The sequence below is a fragment of the Ruditapes philippinarum genome, unplaced genomic scaffold (genome assembly GCF_026571515.1).
Source record: "Ruditapes philippinarum isolate M1 unplaced genomic scaffold, ASM2657151v2 ctg2652_1_1_1_1, whole genome shotgun sequence".
Lineage (NCBI taxonomy): Eukaryota > Metazoa > Mollusca > Bivalvia > Venerida > Veneridae > Ruditapes > Ruditapes philippinarum.
Window position 1 is genome coordinate 132,304 of NW_026861368.1, and position 20,872 is coordinate 153,175.

The window sequence follows — 20,872 nt, forward strand, 5'->3', positions numbered from 1 at the left end:
TAAATGTATTTGAGTGTCATTACACAACACAGTGTGATTTGTGTAGTAAATGTATTTGAGTGTCATTACACAGCAAGGTGTGATTTGTGTAGTAAATGTATTTGAGTGTCATTACACAGCAAGGTGTGATTTGTGTAGTTAATGTATTTGAGTGTCATTACACAGCAAGGTGTGATTTGTGTAGTTAATGTATTTGAGTGTCATTACACAACATGGTGTGATTTGTGTAGTAAATGTATTTGAGTGTCATTACACAACAAGGTGTGAATTGTGTAGTAAAGTATTTGAGTGTCATTAGTGTGATAACCCTCCTCTTGCATATTTTATTTTGTTACAAAATAAATCATGATGTTCTGTTAATTCATGTTATTATTGTTGAGAAGTTGTACAGTTATATGTGGAGAATCAAGTAAAAGTAATGATGGAGAGTAACAAGTAAAATCTGTTGGGCAGTTTGTTGAATATTGCATTATAATTCAATTTTGTTGGATTCTGTGAAATCATTTAAATTCGAGGACATAAAATTTCATGGTTTGCCAACTAAAGGCAATTTCGTGGGGTTGTAAATTCTCAGAATTTAGTTGCCAGGTAAAAAAAATATGGGGTTGTTGATTGGAGTGTGTGTAAAACGGTGTTCATTGTTTGGTTATTGGTAATGAGAAAATTATTTATCACCAAACTGCACAGATTTTTATTCTTCAAAATTTCATTAGCCTTAAATATTCCAAAATATGTTTATTGAAATGTGATAAATATGTTTTGTGAACACACATGCACAAAAAAAAAAGTTTTTAATCACATGATCTAACCATTCTGAAAAACAAACATGATTGAACAATTATCCATTAGAATTTTACTGGCTATCTGAAGTAATAAATCTTTCTGTAATTCCTAAATGATGTAATTAAAATCTTTATTCATCATACTTAATATTTGAAAATGTTCACTAACTGAAGGGAAAGATAACAAATAAATGGGAGGAAAGCTCATTTGATTAAGTGATATGGTGACAAGGGTTTTAATTTTACAAAAAAATGGTTGTTTGAGCCTCTAAGCTGTCCATAAATCAGTTCACTTGTGTTATAAAATACAAGTCTTAAATAAGTCTAGTTTAACTAACATTGTATGGTTAAGTGCTGTTATTAGAAAAAAATGAAATTATAAATATTTACTATTTTATCATAATGAATTGAGAGGTTTATGTGTAAATGTTTGCTATCAGAAACCAGCAGAAAGTTTTGCAAATACAAGATGCATTTAATGAAAGTCCAATTATTAGCTTTACCATAAAAGTTTATTGTGCCAATGATGTGTTTGTAGAAGAGCATGTAATAATTCCTGAGATAGGATAGTAAAAGGAAATGAAGGATGTCCATGTTTGTTGCGGCAATTTCTCTCATAGTTCTAATTTAGATAAGGTTTATATATCATTGACACTATCATTATCTGCTGGAAAGAACATTCTAAAAGAACATTGAAAATATAAATAATCATTCCATGACATGAGATTTATGATGCCAGTTTAAACATGTAAAACACCACAAACAGGAATTAAAACTGAGATTATTTTGCTCCCTTATGACGTAATATGTGAAATAAGATTTTTTCCAATAAATTTTTTTTCTAATCTTTTCTCTTTTTTTCAATCTAGACTTTAAGGTGTTAGATTTAGATACTGTTCTTAAAACAAAAATGATATTAATGAGAAATAGCTTTGTTAGAATTATTTTAGCCTTGAAGAAGTTCAGACAAATTGATTTTGAAAATGGATAATTGATGCAAACTTTAGATCAATTTTTATGGCATTTGCACTACATAATTATGTAGTTGTATTATATGCATGATTTGGATCATGTCGAAAATAATTGAGCTGTTATGATAGGTGCATGGTTGTCATTGTTCAAAAACCTGGGCTTTATAATGGTCATCAACAATATTCAGACTATCATTTACCTAAAACATAATACTGTATACATACAGAAGCAGGTGTCCATGTCTAAAACTTATCTGTTGTATGTAAAGGCCTCAACAGACGGTAGGATTTAGCTGTACAGCACTAATTAGAGATAAGATGTACAATTTTCAAAGCTATACAACACTTGCATTCAGACGGTAAATCTATACTGTAAGAATCTTCTGAGGTTTCCCCTAAAAAGGATCCCTTTACATTGATCCTTTACATACTATACTCACTTAATACTTTTTTTCGCCATGAGTAAAGATTGAAACACCTCCATTAAAATATATATATATATATATATATATATATATATATATATATATTTTTAATGTGAAGCCTGACCGAGACTCAAACCTGGGACCCTCGGAATACCGTACTGCGGCTCTACTGACTAAGCTATGTGGCCGCCTACAAACTACCTCCCCTCCCCAAAGTCATGTTATTAGAGAACAACTCAATACCGTGACATAATCATTTTCGGAATAATTTGGGATTCGAACACAACACGACTTTGGGTCTCCTGAAGAGTTTTTCAACATCATTTTTACCCCATCTTACTACTATGTTTACCTTTTAGCCCTAATTGTTCTGGAATTTCATTCATTACATCCATTATCAGGAGATAATTTGCTTATCTGTTACTTGTCATTGTGGGAGGTCTGTAAAAATCGGTACGACAAGATTTTCAAAATAGAACATGTCCTATCCCTTACATCTCGACATAAGGTTTCCGAAATCGAGAAATAGTAGCCTTCACACATTAAGATTTGTCTGTACATCTTAGTTTTAATTGGTGTTGTACTTCAAAATCCTACCGTCTGTTGAGGCCTTAATAGACATATTTTGTCACAGTGATGACAATAGATGGTCGGGAAAAAAAATCGTGCAATATGCATTTAAACAATACTCATAATAAAATTATTAACAGAACATGCATTTTACTGAAATTTTAATGATTTGAAAATGTATTATATAATATTATATATTAGTGTATCATCGATATTTGTCATTCAATATTAATATATCATTGATATGCTTTGATTCACTGAATCAAGAACATGACAAGTGCAGTTAGTTCTCTTAAATGTTTGTGAGTGATTCATTTTTCCTTACAGGGTAAAAACTTTAAACATGGTTATTTTGGTGGCTTTGACAATAAAATGCCATAAAGTAAAAATTAGTCCCACACACATTTTTCCTAAAATAGTTAATTGTACAATATTTCTTTAAAATAGTTATAAATATTCAAGTCCCTTGAATATTGGAAAATTATTTTGCCTTTGAAATTTGAATTGTAATATTTAAAAAAAAATCCCTCTTCCATTGTAAAGCCAAATCTATGTATATAAAGTATTTTGTTTCTTTGAGTTGATAATAATCCTTTGGGGTTTTATAAGAATTCTTAGTTTAAGTTTAAGCAGGAATGACGGGTTTATTAGTCTATTTTCTGCAAAGCTTTTACAGTATATCTTAAAGATTTCCTAGCGTAATTTACCAAAATAAATTAGAGAAAATACTTAATCTTGAATAAGAAACAGCTCTGAAAACATTTCTATTTTAGATTAATAATGAAAACTGTTGCTAATGCATGCTATTTTGTCTTTAGTGAATTCCTTTTATTGAAAAAGTTTTCAAAGTTATAGATTCCATTATATCAATAACTTATTGCACAATTTTGCATTTCTAAACACAAAAAAAATGCTTATGCATCAAAATATAATGCACTCCTTGTTGGATTAGAAATCAAGGCCAACAGTTTAATCACTTAAGCTGCATGATTTTGACTATAGAGATTCCCAGATTCAGTTTTCAGAGAGTGTTATTACAATGTATAGTAATGGATGTATGCACTTTTACCACAGGAACTTGAAATTCTATCAGTATTAATGATAATATCCAAAATATACCCCCTATACAGCGCCTATACAGTATAAGTAAACACAAGGAATGAAACACCTTTTCCCACCCCCAACATAATTTACCCCGAACAAATCAATAAAACAAAAGATCAAAATAATCTATCGGGCCATTTCGATAAACAATACATAAATGCATCAAATACCACCGATAACTTTTTTAATCAAGAAGCTTTGTAGGAATAATTCAACATTTTCTGATTATTTCCCACAATCTCAGTTTGTCGCCGACTCCATTTCGTGACGTCACTGGATGTTGATTCGAGGAGAATAATATTTATTAAAATTATTTATAACAAGTTTCAAAAATAACAAGTTTGCAGGTAAAATATTGTCAAACTAGAACAAATGACTAATTCTTTCTCACGATATGACTAAATTTATTTGCTGGGGCATATCAAATAGAGTACTAAAATATTTTTTTGAAAACGAAAGTACTATTTCAAAGATTTACCGTTCTTGTTTGGGGTTTCCCTTTCAAATTTATTTATTAAAGAAATTTGTTAAAAAGTTTTTACATAAAGATGTTTAAATCTATTTGCGTAGAATAATTTGTGTAAACGTTGAATACATAACTGTTATTTTTTGGAACATGTTTAAAATAATTTTAAACAATTTTATTCTCCTCGAATCAAAATCCAGTGACGTCACGGAATGGAGTCGGCGACAAACTCAGATCACGGGAAATAATCAGAAAATGTTGAATTATTCCTTCATAGCTACGCGATTAAAAAAGTTATCAGTGGTATTTGATGCATTTATGTATTGTTTATTGAAATGGCCCGATAGATTAATTTGATCCGTTGTTTTGTTGATTTGTTTGGGGTAGATTATGTTGGGGTGGGGAAAAGGCGTTTCATTCCTTGTGTTTATTTATACTGTATAGGGGGTATATTTTGGATATTATCATTAATATTGATAGAATTTCAAGTTCCTGTGACTTTTACTTGGGTCTGTATTCTCAGTGCCTGAAAAGTTGATTAAGCGTAGACTACCCATACACTTTTACTGCTCAAGATGTAGACAAATGAGAAAGTGTGATCATTTCAAGTTACAAGTAATAGAAAGAGCACCGAAACACGAGGTTATCTGATTTGTACGAGGGGGCGTAGCCCCCGAGTATTAATCAGATTACCGAGTGTTTTGGTGTTCTTTCTCTTTTGTATCATGGTCAAACATAAAAACACGTTCCCTGTTTTTACAATATGAAACCCCGGCAAAAATGAACCAATGAACGAACATCTGAATATGATATTTATGTCGCTTTCCCTTTCTCTGCCATCACAATATGTAAACCCCAGCAAAAATGAGCCAATCAATGAGCATGCTCTGGAGTGCGGGTAACTAATACCCGCACTCCAGTTAACGCACTGTGCATGTACATTTTGTATATGTATACGATTTAACCCTGACATATTTTCAACAGAAAGGTCTCCAAACTATGATACAACTGTTTCTTGTGTGACTGACATTGTTAACATGCGTCATATTGTGATGATAAACTTAACAGTTTCATGTATAATCCCGGTATTTTCCCGTAATAGTATAATTATAATGTGACGTGCATAAAGGTGCTAGTTTAGATCTTAAATATGGATTTTCAGTTTTAAAAATATTTTAATCTTAGAAATAGAAAATGTTTATTTCTTGCTGACAGTATGATTACCAGATATTTTATCTGTGACTTTCTGTGGTGGTATTATTAATGAGCAGAATGTTAACAAAGTTTTGACAATTGAATTTGCACTTTTATAATGGCTGCTTAATTTAATTGTGACCTCCTAAAAGTGCTACCTTCCTAGTGATTATGCAATTTTTATTGAATCAAAAGCTTCTTTACATTGTGAATTTTGAATAGCTCATCATTTTTTGGGTGGTTTCATCAAGGTAATGGTGAAAGACATCTAAACAAATAAAGCAAACAGTTTTCTCTATTTAAGACAATTATCTTTAGTCTTGTGCAATATATGTATCATTTAAGTGGAACATAAAAAAGTAATTTAAGGGAAACTAGTGATCAGTAAAATTACTTAACTTTTCTTTGAGAATACTCCAACGAAGGAAAAATATAATTTTGTTCCAGGCATTGAAGCAAATTGTTACCTGCAGTCACCAGAAATTCTTATTATTGGATGAAAATAAAAATAATTTCTTTATTACACAGAATATTAGCATTTTTGCCTTGTAAATCAGTTAACAGTACAGATACTGCAAATAATCTGCAGTAGGTCCATGAGTTTAAGTTAAACTTACATTGAGTAATTTTAATGACACATTCACAAATCTTCAATTACTTAAACAATTTTAAAACTTGGATTACTTGCATATGCTTATCTGAAGTTAAAGCAGCAATTAGAGGTCAGAGTATAATGCTTGTCTGTGGCAAAACATCTACATGCATAAAGAGATTTAACATAACTTTAAACAAACGTTCATCAGTATGAGCATGAGCGTTGCATACAAAGTTCACACCCTTGTGACCAAGGTCAAGGTCACTTTGAGAAAGACAAAGGTCAGAAATAAAAGACACCAGCATAGCAATATGACTTTCCCAATCATCATAGACTTGAAACTGCAGACATGTCTGCACATGCAAAATATCTGACAAGGCTGGCTTGATATTCATGCTACAATGGACAATTTTAAATGCAAAAGCAAAATAGGCGCCCTATTTCTTCAAAAAGTCGAGATTATTTAAGGGGAACTAATGTCACAATCTTCAGACTGCTGTAGATTGATGGAAATCTGTTATAAATCATGAATATTTGGTAAGATTGTTAATGCCCCTTGAGAGACTGTCTTAAGATGTATGGGTAATTTGTTGATAAATGTAGTAAAGGTCAAGATGAGACAAAACACTGTCTCCAATACACTGTCTCGGGAGCACATCTGGACCTTCCATGCTGAAAAGTAGTGCACATGATAAGCATGACAAAAAACTTGCTCCGATATAGGCACAATTTTCATTCAGTTGTCATACTTTCAATCAAATTTGTTACATATAATGATAGATGTATGTAATGAAGGCAATAAAATTAGTCGCGGATAGATTTATTTTCATATTAATACGCAATAATTCAGAATGCATTTGCCTGTGAAATGACTTCTTTTTCAATAACTAAGAAAAGTCACTGAAGGATGAATATGAAAGCCTCTCGGGGCAATGTAATAAATTGCAGCTTTCACCAGAAAGTTCTATTATCTGAAGATATAATGTCATATACTTGTCAAATTATTTTATTCAGAAAGACAACAATGGCCATTTGATATATGTTATGAACAAAGTTTAGATTGATACTCTTCTGAATATTTCTGTCACTTTGATGGATTTATATCCTATCCTTATGCAAATCTTTTGTCATTTTCTTTCAAAGTTTTTTTGTAAGATTTTTCTTTACTTTGACAAAGTAGAAATTGGATAGGGTTTTCTTTACAAAAGCTTCAGTCACCAAAGAGTGTTATTTTATTTATTATACATGTATTCTGATACACTATTGCATGGACTCATCAAACTTTCAATTGATAGATTTTGTTTGTTTATTTGGTTTTATGGTACACTAGCTCAGTTTCAATCACATGACTCAGAAAAGGGAAAGAAAAATTGACGGGTTCGTGATGAAAAGTGACTGGTTTCTGTAATGATTAGTTAAATAAAATTGATTGGACTGCATGCTATCTTAAATACTTATTCTGACATTACTGTTTTTGGTTTGAATCAAGCTAGTACAACAAGAAATGGTGTAATGAAAGGCACCTTCAGCTTTTCTAAAGGTTGAATATGTTATTTTTAGATAAATCGTTTCATATAATTGTCAAATCAAAATAATCAAGGTGGAAAATGCAATTTGCGGATGATAGCATACGAAACAAGAAGGAAGCGCCTTGATACCTCTGTTCTACTGGTCTGCTCTCTAAATTTAAACAAGTCAAGCCAATTAACGATTTGTTTCCAGATCTTCTATTTTTAGAAACAAATGTCATGATGCGCTATAAATAGATTTTGGGACACTGTTTTGAAGAAGGCTTAACAGTGATATGATTCACTTTTCCAAGATAAAATTACTGAAATACTTAGTTTGAAACAACACAGAATTATTTTTCCAACAGAAAATAAAAGCTGAAGGTGGCTTTAAGTGTCAACCCACCCCTTTACACCTCAAACAAAGTGAACATGACACTTGCAACTTGCAATATGTTCTGCTTTTAATTAATAAAATTGTTAATTTTAAAAGATCTCATGATGAGAGTGTTGAAATGTCAGGAAGAAATGTGTTCTGTAAGACAGGTTTTACTGTAACTATTGGAGTGAAGATTTAAGTATAAGGAAGATAATTAATAATGTCTGGAAATTATTGAAAATCATGTTTTTCATATGTTAAATTATTTTCTGCACGTTAATCCATTAACTGTTTCATTTCCCTTGATAACATGTTATTATTTGCGTTCCAAAATATAAAAACCGATGTAACATAATTCATGGAAGAAAATAATAATTAAGTACATGCTTTATTAATATAAACTTATTAATGCCAGACTAAACTTTATAAAAAATACTAATGAAGGAGATGATATGTTCCAGCAATTGTTATTCCATCTTTGAAATTGAATTGGATGATGATAACAATATTTTTAGTACATTCATGCTGGATTTAGTCTTTACCTGTTGCCAATGTTATGCACCGTTATTTCAAGATTTTGCAACAAAAGAAATTTAGATTCAAATAATTACTTAATAATCATTAGTGCTACTACAATAAAAACTTTTGTAACAATTTCCTTTTTCTTGTTAAGAGATAATTAATATAAAAAAAATGTTTCAAACAAATTTCATTAATGGACCTTTACCCTAATAAAGTTGTCATCTGGAATTTGACAAATGTGAGGATTTCCAAGCTAATCCCTCGGTACAAACATAATTTTTACTGCAGTAGCTTCATTCACAATAGATAAATCAAAATTTTGCGCTAATTTTCCAAGCTGTGACTGTATAAGTCTGTTTGTACCCCTGGATTAGCTTGGAAAAACCCAAACTACTCTTTATTCCAGAGTATTTTTTATTTCTCTAAAGGAGTATATATTGCCCCACATTTGAAGCGCTCCTGTTCATACTAACCTTTATTGTTATTTGTGGCATTTATTTCTTCAATCCAAAAGTAAACTTATAACAACATTGGTTGATGCGATTATTGTGATACGTCCTCAGAATTTCCTGTCTCTCTGTCACGGAAATTGCAGACGGTCAATTTGCTGATGCGAAATAATGTAATCAAAACATTTATCAGATTATTGTGTTATTGCACATAAAATTCCTTAGGAATTGTTGAGCTGAAGTGAACTGTACACAGTGTTATGACTACATCGGATCACCAATAAGACTTTCTCAAAATGTTTGAATTTGCAATTGATACACCACTTACAACCTCATGAAAATTTAACAGTTTTTAGCAACTTTATGTAACTTAATACTTATCCTATGAGATTCTAAATGAACTTAATCTTATCTTTCATCTTTCATTTTGGAACTGTTACGTGATATTAAACGCATTTTCTGTCCATGAATTGGGACAAGACTTAAATAAGCATTCAGTTGCTTCCAGTCTCTCTATATTGATAGTAAATGTCATGTAAAATTTGTTCTTGTAATATGAGGAATAAAATAAGTTTAAACTAACTATCCAGGGACAGACTTAATAAAACCAATCTTTCACTAGGATGAAGTACCTTAAAGATTCCTACTCTTAATTACATGTATTTTGGTGCTAAAAATAGTTCAGTATAACATTTTGTTTGATATTGTCATTTATCAATCCAGATCACTTTGCTTCTATGTTAGATAAAAAATCATTCATTAATAAAGTCTTATTTTACAGGTTGACACTGCAGACAATACTGTAGAAACAGCGGAGTATTGTATTCAACTTCTTCATCTCTATGGTAACCATGCAGAAAGTCTTGACCATTGTCATGGTAACAGGATAAGTGTGTATGTCCTTGAACTGTGTCAGATATATCAGGAGAAGAATCTGGACAGTTACTCTCTAATCCTGGCTGTCCTGGAAATGTCTAAACACACACCTGAGGTGAGTTCAATGTAGAAAAGTAATTAGATTTCATATGGACGGCCCTCTTGCTGTGATCGTCCTGTGTCTGTCCTGCAGTGTGCATCATGTGTGGTCCATTTTCAGGGAAAAATCTTTTTCTAAAGTACTGCTTCAAATTGAATGAAGTATACCAATGATGACCATGCATGATTTCCTATTAAAGTTAATCATATGCAAAATTGCTGTTGCCATGGCAACCAAGAGCAAAATCTTTAAGCAAAAATCTTGTCCAAATCCTTAAGGCTCACATCTTTGAAATTTTGAATATAGTTTAACCTTGTGATTCTTTGCAAAGTTGTTATTTATGCCCATATTATCCGTAATATAAATGCGATAAGCCTTGTTTCTTTTAAAAGGTGAACAATGTATTACCTGTCTTCCTTAAAAGGGTGTGCAGTGTTTTAGAAACATAATCTTTTCTAGGAGTATTCTTCACTACATTATATGTCTTCCAAGACTTTAGAAATGAGAACAAGTTGAGTATGGCCTACCGCTTGGCAGTGGCTCTAGTTATTCTGCTTACAGTCAGTTTAACAAGCTTTAAATCCTTTTAAACAGACTTGATTTATTTTATTCAGATTTTATTAGACTTTTCAGACATCCTTGAAGTTCTGGAAAAGAAAACAACAACAAATTACCTGAAATGAATCCGTTCAGAAAGCATTGAACTGAGCAATATGTTGTCTAGGCTTTAAATTTTGATAATAGTTCACCATATAGCCAAAACTAGTCATTTATTAGGGAAGGTGAACAAGATTATTAGTTTAACTATATTTAGTCTGAGTCACCCTGTTTTAAATGGCATCTGGTTATAATATTGATAGGATTTGATTTGATTCATATAAATGTTTGTGTCTGGCCATATACATTCAGCAAATCTTCGACTCTCTGAAGTTGCGATTTTAAAAATCCAAGAGTTATTACTCATAGTTCAAAATAGCAGCAGTTTCAGCAGTTCTTCTCAGTCCGGCTTTCTGTGTAATATAAATTGATAACCAGCACTCTTGCTTGTACAATGCAGACTAAAATGATTGCCAGTATGCCTACTTTATATTCCTAAATAACAACAAATATCTTTAAATCTTAATTTATTGCTTGCTGACTACTTAGTGCACTTTTAACCCATACCCAGCTGGAAGGGCATAGTGACCAGTGCAGACCAAGATCAGCTGGCACGTCCATGCTGTCTGATCATAGTCTGCATTGTTCACTATTCAGTCAATAAATTTTCATATAATTTTCTCTAAAAATGATAAATGGTCATGTCCAGATTGAAAAATAAGTTCATTTATGATATTTATTGTGGAGAGGGATAATGCTTAGTACTGACAGAGCACTTTTAAGGAATACCTTACCAATCAGGAACTATTTGCTTTTTAATTCCCAGAAATGGAATTTATGGTTGTAGTGTGCAAATACAATAAGGAATAGGAAAACACGTGACATCTTGTAAACAAATCCATTAAAATAACATCAACAAACTTAGATAATAGAACAAAACAATTTTTGATACAATTTTAAATTTTATGACTGTTAAGAAGTAATTTAGCATCAGCAGTATCTCTCAATTTCATTGTCTGTTACTGCAAAATAAAAACAAATGTTAATTCACTTTTAATATTCATCATATTTTCTAATATTGTGTCATGACATGGCAAACAAATTATATTGTCTGGTTGATACTGGTTAATACCTGGAAACGGAAGGAGAATAGCCTTTATTAGTTTATGTGGCAGATGAAGGGAAACGATGGTTAATAGATGGCGAATTTACCATAAGTCAATTCAGCCAGACAAAAAATTCTAATTATTAGCTAAATAAATATATTTTTTCTGCCTATATATTTATGTCTTTAGGTAAGCATCAGCAAATTTACGTGGGAAAAAGGCCATAGTTGTTTTCGGAAAACAGGGATCATGTTCAGCTTATAGTGATCTCGGGATCGTGAGGGATGTTGCACTTCCCATTATCACTCAAGAATGGACTCTATGAAACCGAGTCTGCAATCTTCACTTTTAAACTTTGTTTTGAGTTTGCTCGAGGGAGCTCCCATTTTCTACTTGTTTAACGAATTTTTGTTGATTGTGAAGGAAGTACAACTTATAGACACTTTAATCTGTCTTGTACACCAGTGTAGCATGATGTAAAATTTCTTGCTCATGGAAACAACAACTTGCCCATGACTGGGATTCAATCCATGCGCCTAGCAATCATTAGATTACTAGTCAGACATGTTATTCACTTGGCCATTATAACTGCCATTCATTGTTGTTTGATAACATTTTCCAGCTTTACTGGTGGAGGCAGACCCCTGGAGGCCCTTCCATGTATTATTTCAGGCACAAATTGGCACCTGAGTGGAACCACCAATGTTCCACAGGCTAGCTTGATAGCTTCCTCATATGAAAGGATCCAAAGTCTCTGTCATATTCAAACACACAGTGGTTAGGAGCAAATGGTTTGAAGGCACACAGCCACTGATGCCCCTTTGTGTGAATTGTCACAGATATTCATGTTTTTACCTGTTTGGTAAAATGATTTCAGTTAATATTTATTGAAATTTCACTGTTTTATAAAGAACATTTTGTTACATTTTCCAGGCACTTATATAATGTACAGATGTGGATATTTTGTTATATTTTCTAGGTACTATGTACAGATGTGAATATTTTGTTACCTTTTCCAGGTACTATGAACAGATGTGAATATTTTGTAACATTTCTCAGGTACTATGTACAGATGTGAATATTTTGTTACATTTTCCAGAAAGTTTTTTTTTGTGACATTTTCAAGGTACTATGAACAGAAAAAGATCTTTTTGTTACATTTTCCAGGCACTTTGTACAGATGTGAATATTTTGTTACATTTTCCAGGTACTATGTACAAATAAAGATCATTTTGTTACATTTTCCAGGTACTATGTACAGATGTGAATATTTTGTTACATTTTCCAGGTACTATGTACAGATGTGAATATTTTGTAACATTTCTCAGGTACTATGTACAGATGTGAATATTTTGTTACATTTTCCAGGTAACATGTACAGGTGTGAATATTTTGTTACATTTTCCAGGTACTATGTACAGATGTGAATATTTTGTTACATTTTCCAGGTACTATGTACAGATGTGAATATTTTGTTACATTTTCCAGGTACTATGTACAGATAAAGATCTTTTTGTTACATTTTCCAGGTACTATGTACAGATGTGAATATTTTGTTACATTTTCCAGGTACTATGTACAGATAAAGATCATTTTGTTACATTTTCCAGGTACTATGTACAGATGTGAATATTTTGTTACATTTTCCAGGTACTATGTACAGATAAAGATCATTTTGTTATATTTCCCAGGTACTATGTACAGATAAAGATCATTTTGTTACATTTTCCAGGTACTATGTACAGATGTGAATATTTTGTTACATTTTCCAGGTACTATGTACGGATGTGAATATTTGTACTCTTGCCCAGCTTATTCTGCAGGCATCTAATGATGATAAAATTCTTCTACTAAAGATAGGTGGGTATTTCTTTTGGCCTTTTTGGCTTTTTTGCCTTTTTATACTGAATCGTATTAAACTGAACTTAAATGAGGTCGTGTGATATGGTTGTTTTATAATATGAAAATATATAAACATTTATGATTGTTTCATTCTGGTATAAAATAGTTAAGACCAATTTATTCAATGCCTTTAAATAAATAACAGTAAAAATTCCATAAAATAGTGCTTGTATAATTTTTTCATAAAAAGTAAGTCAATTTCAAACATACAAATAAAGTGCAACCATTGTAGAGTGGCCCTTTGCAGAGAGACTACCTCTTTATAATAACTGTTTAAATTTTTCTCAAAGTAAGACTTCACAATAGCTTTAACTTCTGAAGAGCAACATCTCTTAACAACAATCAAGATATTTTCCTCTTAAATGGTGTTGCTCTATAAAGGTTATACTGTATTGCAGTGCTCAAAGTACTGTTTTTATTTTGTATTAATGTTTTGACTTTTGACAGTGAAAGCTGTTTTGGAGAATGGACATGGAATTTTAAACCCTCTCTGTGCTGGACTGGTGTCAATGGCAGCCATTAATGTCATAGCAACCCAACAGACTGCTACCATGACAACACAGCATAAACTGCTGACATCACTGGCTTCTGATGTCATACGTCTGCTGGAGAAATACCAAATGAATTCATCTCAAGTAAGCATATGTTCAGATGGTAAGCTCCATAATGCATCAGTCAGTTGTATTTCTCTGACCCACATACCCAGGGAATAGCAGGAACTTTGGCTTTTGGATTTCTAAATTCCTGAAATGCAGGGCCAGTGAGATGGACTAAATCTCAACAAAATACTTGTGTATTGCAAGCTGGACATTTTTTTCACTTTTTTAATCCCCTTCCGCAAAAAAAGGAGAGGATTATAGGAATGGCCTCCATCTGTCCGTCCGTATGGGCGAATGAATGGACACTTGTTGGTTACCAAAAACAATAGGTAACAGTATATTCTATTCATTCCGTCAGTATTGTTAGGTACTTCTATGGTCTTACTGGGTACTTTTAATCAAAAGAAGTACCCAATATGTGTCCTCTCGTTAAGATGGATGTCTGTCTGTCTGTATAAACATATAACTGTCAGTCCAAAACACTTTTTGTCCTCTCCATAACTTAAACCGCTGAAAATATTTTGAAATTACTTGGCACAAATGATCACCTTTATGAGACAATATGCAGAGCGCAAATATTGGGTTGCAACCCCCAAGGTCACACTTAAAGGTCAAGTGTTAAAAAGTCTACATTTTGTGTCTACTCCATACTTTTTAACCGCTGATAAAGCTTTTCACATGAATTCATCACTTTCAGGGTGAATTCACTTTCGAGCATTGAACGTTGGATTGCACACAAAAAATGATTTCAGCCAATGACAGTGATTTTCTCATAAAATATTTTTTGTGAAAAGACAAAATTATTTTTGTGTGCAAAGGTTTTTTTGCCATCTTAAGATTAAATCAAAGAGGAAAATTACAAATTAAGTCAATGTTAGAAAAAAATATTTGCAAAATGTTTCTTCAGTGCAAACTTTGTTTTTAGCTTACCTGTGCACATGCTTGAAAGTGGGAAATTTTGATTGGATGCCTTGTTTTGTTGTAAAATGTGCCTTTTATTGACATTTACTACAGAACTCCTTGACAGTTTTTAATGAATCTGTATAGGAATTAGTTTAAGATGGCCCTTTACTTAAATTGTTAATGTCCTCCGTTGTGAAAGGATACCACTATATGACAGACATGTTTTCTTCAATCGCTGAGTGCATTTTAATGAAGTTCAGAAGGGATGATCCTAAGATGGCGCTGTATGAAAGTAGCTAAAATAGATACAGTTTTATGAACAGAACAGCTTGAAATAGATATAAGCTTTTAGCAATATCATCCTTTGAAAATGATGGGTAGATCTTGATGAAACTCAATAGGAAAATCAATAAAACCTAGCCTGCATAATTTATTTTGGGTGGTTTTTTGAGGGTTTCTGTGTTTTTCTATTTTTTTATATCCCCAAGCATAAATTATTTTTGTCCAACATACAGTCATCAGCTCTCCCTCGTCAAATTAATGATTAAAGGTTTATGTAACTTGGAAGGGACATTGCCCATGGCCAGTAAGTGGCCCATTTTGCCAGTTGATGACCCTTGGGGGTTAGTAGGTCAAAATTCAAGGTCAACCAAGACATGCTCCTTTGTGACTTGATGACCTACTTTTTAGCTCACCTGTCACAAAGTGACAGGGTGAGCTTTTGTGATCGCTTTTCGTCTGGCGTCCGTGCGTCCATCCATCGTCCGTCCGTCGTCCGTCCGTAAACTTTTACTTTAAATGACATCTCCTCATAAACCACTAAGCCAATTTCATCCAAACTTCACAGGAATGTTCCTTTGGTGGTCACCTTTAAAAATTGTTCAAAGAATTTAATTCCATGCAGAACTCTGGTTGCCATGGCAACCGAAAGAAAAAACTTTAAATATCTTCTTTTAAAAAACCATAAGAGCTAGAGCTTAGATATTTGGCATGAAACATCTTCTAGTGAGTGTCTACCAAGTTTGTTCAAATAAAAGCCCTGGGGTCAAAATTGGCCCCGCCCCGGGGGGTCATTGATTTTCCCTATATGCATATAGTAAAAACTTAAAAAATCTTCTTTAAAAGAACCCAAAGAGCTAGAGCTAAGATATTTAGCATGAAACATGTTCTAATGGGTGTCTACCAAGTTTGTTCAAATAAAAGCCCTGGGGTCAAAATTGGCCCCGCCCCGGGGGGTCATTGATTTTCCCTAAATGCATATAGTAAAAACTTAAAAAATCTTCTTTTAAAGAACTCAAAGAGCTATGGCTAAGATATTGAACATCAAACATGTTCTAATAGGTGTCTACCAAGTTTGTTCAAATAAAAGCCCTGGGGTCAAAATTGGCCCACCCCAGGGGGTCATTGATTTTCCCTATATGCATATAGTAAAAACTTAAAAAATCTTTTTTTAAAGAACCCAAAGAGCTAGAGCTAAGATATTTAGCATGAAACATGTTCTAATAAGTGTCTACCAAGTTTGTTCAAATAAAAGCCCTGGGGTCAAAATTGGCCCCGCCCCAGGGGGTCATTGATTTTCCCTCTATGCATATAGTAAAAACTTAAAAAATCTTCTTTTAAAGAACTCAAAGAGCTATGGCTAAGATATTTAGCATGAAACATGTTCTAATGGGTGTCTACCAAATTTGTTCAAATAAAAGCCCTGGGGTCAAAATTGGCACCGCCCCGGGGGTCATTGATTTTCCTTATATGTGTATAGCAAAAACTTAAAAAATCTTCTTTGAAAAAACCCAAATAGCTAGAGTTCATATATTAAGCATGAAACATCTTTTAGTGAGTGTCTACCAAGTTTGTTCAAATAAAAGACCTGGGGTCAAAATTGGCCCCGCCCCGGGGGTCATTGATTTTTTTTATATGTGTATAGCAAAAACTTAAAATCTTCTTGAAAAAACCCAAATAGCTAGAGTTTAGATATTAAGCATGAAACATCTTCTAGTAAGTGTCTACAAAGTTTGTTCAAATAAAAGCCCTGGGGTCAAAACTGTCCCGGCCCCAGGGGTGTCATTTTTTTTAACTATATGTGTATAGTAAAAACTTAAAAAAAAATCTTCTTTTAAAAAGCCCAATGAGCTAGAGCTTAGATGTTTAGCATGAAACATCTTCTTATGGGTGTCTACCAAGTTTGTGCAAATAAAAGCCCTTGGGTTAAATTGGCCCTGCAACGTTGGCGGTGGGGGTTGGGGGGCCTATATACAGGTGAGCGACCTCAGGGCCATCATGGCCCTCTTGTTACATTGTAGTTTTTTTTTTGCATTGAATTTTTGGCAATAGATCTCAGGTGAGTGGTCTAGGCCCATCATGGCTCTCTTGTTTAATATTTCATGACTTAATCATCTTGATAGAATTTCATTTGTATGATAGAATTAATTTTACATTCCGGTATTTTAGTTGTATGTGCGAGTGATGAAATTTTATTGACATTATTTTAATTTGCAAGAAGCAGCTTCTGTGTCTATTGTTTGCCTGTCAATCTTGTGGCAACCAAATGAAAATATCTTTATTCTTGTATTGTTCTTGTGTCAGCAGCTGAGTTTTGCAGTTTGATTTTAATGAAATTATTCAAGTAGCAATTTAATCATGAAAATGTTTTAGTTATATTGAGAGTTGAAAAGAAGGTTCAAAATCTCCAGGCTGCATGATTTTTTTGTATATTTGTGACATTTATATTGTTGTTGCAACTTTATTACAGAATAATCAACTTGTAGCCAATTAGAAATTATGGATTTTAAAATGGTATTATATTATATATCACAAAAAGACTGTCAATGAAATTTTTGATATGATATGTTTGAAAGAACTTAGGTCTGTTGACATTTTGATATTCATATTGAAAGCACTTAACTATGACCATACTACATTGCTATATTTAAGTAATGAATTACCGGTAGTCTTTCTTTGTGATTGGAACAGTTTGTTTTAAGTTGGAAGGGTTTTAATGTCAAAATAATCAAAACTGAGTATGCTACATTACAGAGCTTAGACTGCATAGATGTGCTTTTTCCTGTCTCTGTACTGGTAAAACAGTAGCATGCTGGTGGCATATTTATGTTACATTTCAATGAGTAATAAATCATTATCTTAACAATTTCTGATTCATATTGAACAAGGTTGTTAATGTATATTGCTAAGTGTATACTCGTTTAAGTTTATTTTTGGGGTGTCCGTGGCCAAGTGGTTAAGGTCGTTGACCACTCGTTCGTGCCTGAAATAATGCACGGAAGGGCCCCTGAGGTCTTCCTCCACAAGTAAAGCTGGAACGTGGCCAAATGACCTATACTGTGTCCATGTGAAACCCAATATATATAAATAAATAAATAAATAAGTTTATTTTGGTTAATAGAATTAATTTATGTAATATAAATATTTGTATGTCCCCACTTCTTGGTGGGATGTACATAAATTTGCCCCTCACTGTCATGTTTTCCTGTCCTCAAAGACAGACAAAATTGTGAAATGATGGATGGACACACTTCTACATTTTTACATGCCCATTTATTGATATTTTCTTGTTTAATATGTACTATTTAATATGTATGTATTTGAATTAAATATACAGTGTATGAACACAAACAGTTGGGGTATTGAAGCTTTGTCATCAGTTATATACAATTTATAATATATATTATAATTTGTTTTAATGTTTTATCCCAGGATGTAAGAGAAGAACTGAATACAAACTTGTTGTCTAGTAATGGCTACATGACACGTGCATTTGTGCAACTGGCTCGTTCTTTCTCCAGAAATTCCTCTTTTCTGGAAACATGGCTCTTTACAATACAGAAGCACTTAGCAAGGTATGTACAAATAGATATATTATTATTATTCTAAACATACAATGTTTCAAGATAAATTAGGATATATTATGATATGTGATGGTTCAAGAATTTTTCAAGATATTTTATAACATGTGGCTTTTATCCAAATGTTAAATGTGGCTTTTATCTGAATGTTACAATGTGACTTTTATCTGACTGTTAAAATGTGGCTTTTATCCGAAAGCTAAATGTGGCTTTTATCTGAATGTTAAAATGTGACTTTTATCCAAATGTTAAAATGTGGCTTTTATCTGAATGTTAAAATGTGGCTTTTATCCAAATGTTAAAATGTGGCTTTTATCCAAATGCTAAATGTGGCTTTTATCTGAATGTTACAATGTGACTTTTATCTGACTGTTAAAATGTGGCTTTTATCTGACTGTTAAAATGTGGCTTTTATCTGACTGTTAAAATGTGGCTTTTATCTGACTGTTAAAATGTGGCTTTTATCCGAATGCTAAATGTGGCTTTTATCTGAATGTTAAAATGTGACTTTTATCCAAATGTTAAAATGTGGCTTTTATCTGAATGTTAAAATGTGGCTTTTATCCAAATGTTAAAATGTGGCTTTTATCCAAATGCTAAATGTGGCTTTTATCTGAATGTTACAATGTGACTTTTATCTGACTGTTAAAATGTGGCTTTTATCTGACTGTTAAAATGTGGCTTTTATCCAAATGCTAAATGTGGCTTTTATCTGAATCTTAAAATGTGACTTTTATTCAAATGTTAAAATGCGGCATTTATCCAAAATGTTTAATGTTGCTCAATGTTAAAATGTGACTTTTTATCTAGATGATAAAATGAGGCTTTTATCTGAATGTTTAAATGTGGTTTTTATCTGACTGTTTAAATGTGGCTTTTATCTGAATGTTAAAATGTGGCTTTTATCTGAATGTTGAAATGTGGTTTTTATCCAAATGTTAAAATGTTGCTTTTATCTGAATGTTGAAATGTGGCTTTTATCTGACTGTTGAAATGTGGCTTTTTAGCTGACCTGTCATAAAGTGACAGGGTGAGCTTTTGTGATCACTTTTCATCCGGCGTCCGGCCGTCCATCCGTCCGTAAACTTTTACTTTTACTTTTAATGACATCTCCTCATAAACCACTAAGCCAATTTCATCCAAATTTCACAGGAATGTTCCTTTGGTGGTCACCTTTAAAAATTAAGAATTTAATTCCATGCAGAACTCTGGTTGCCATGGCAACCGAAAGAAAAAACTTTAAATATCTTCTTTTAAAAAGCCCAAGGAGCTAGAGCTTAGATATTTTGCATGAAACATCTTCTAGTGAGTGTCTACAAAGTTTGTTCAAATAAAAGCCCTGGGGTCAAAATTGGCCCCGCCCCGGGGGGTCATTGATTTTCCCTATATGCATATAGTAAAAACCTAAAAAATCTTCTTTTAAAGAACCAAAAGAGCTAGAGCTAAGATATTTAGCATGAAACATCTTCTAAAGAGTGTCTACCAAGTTTGTTCAAATAAAAGCCCTGGGGTCAAAATTGGCCCTGCCCCTGGGGGTCATTGATTTTCCCTCTATGCATATAGTAGAAACTTAAAAATCTTCTTTTAAAGAACTCAAAGAGCTAGAGCTAAGATATTTAGCATGAAACATGTTCAAATGGGTTTCTACCAAGTTTGTTCAAATAAAAGCCCTGGGGTCAAAATTGGCCCCGCCCCGGGGGTCATTGATTTTCCTTAAATATATGTATAGCAAAAACTTAAAAAAATCTTCTTTGAAAAAACCGAAATAGCTAGAGTTAAGATATTAAGCATGAAACATCTTCTAGTGAGTGTCTACAAAGTTTGTTCAGATAAAAGCCCTGGGGTCAAAACTGGCCCTGCCCCGGGGGTCATTGATTTTCCTTATATGTGTATAGCAAAAACTTAAAAATCTTCTTTGACAACCTAAATAGCTAGAGTTTAGATATTAAGCATGAAACATGTTC

At 32.6% G+C, this 20,872-nt stretch overlaps 1 protein-coding gene across 1 annotated transcript in view; it reads left to right on the forward strand.

Moving 5' to 3' along the window:
• Positions 1–20,872, forward strand: part of LOC132715409 (focadhesin-like) — a 96,092-nt gene that overhangs the window by 39,189 nt on the left and 36,031 nt on the right. Inside the window, exons 6-9 of the mRNA XM_060698404.1 lie at positions 9,747–9,956; positions 13,417–13,504; positions 13,994–14,181; positions 18,760–18,902. Coding sequence (XP_060554387.1) covers positions 9,747–9,956; positions 13,417–13,504; positions 13,994–14,181; positions 18,760–18,902 — 629 coding nt within the window. The remainder of the gene's footprint in view (positions 1–9,746; positions 9,957–13,416; positions 13,505–13,993; positions 14,182–18,759; positions 18,903–20,872) is intronic.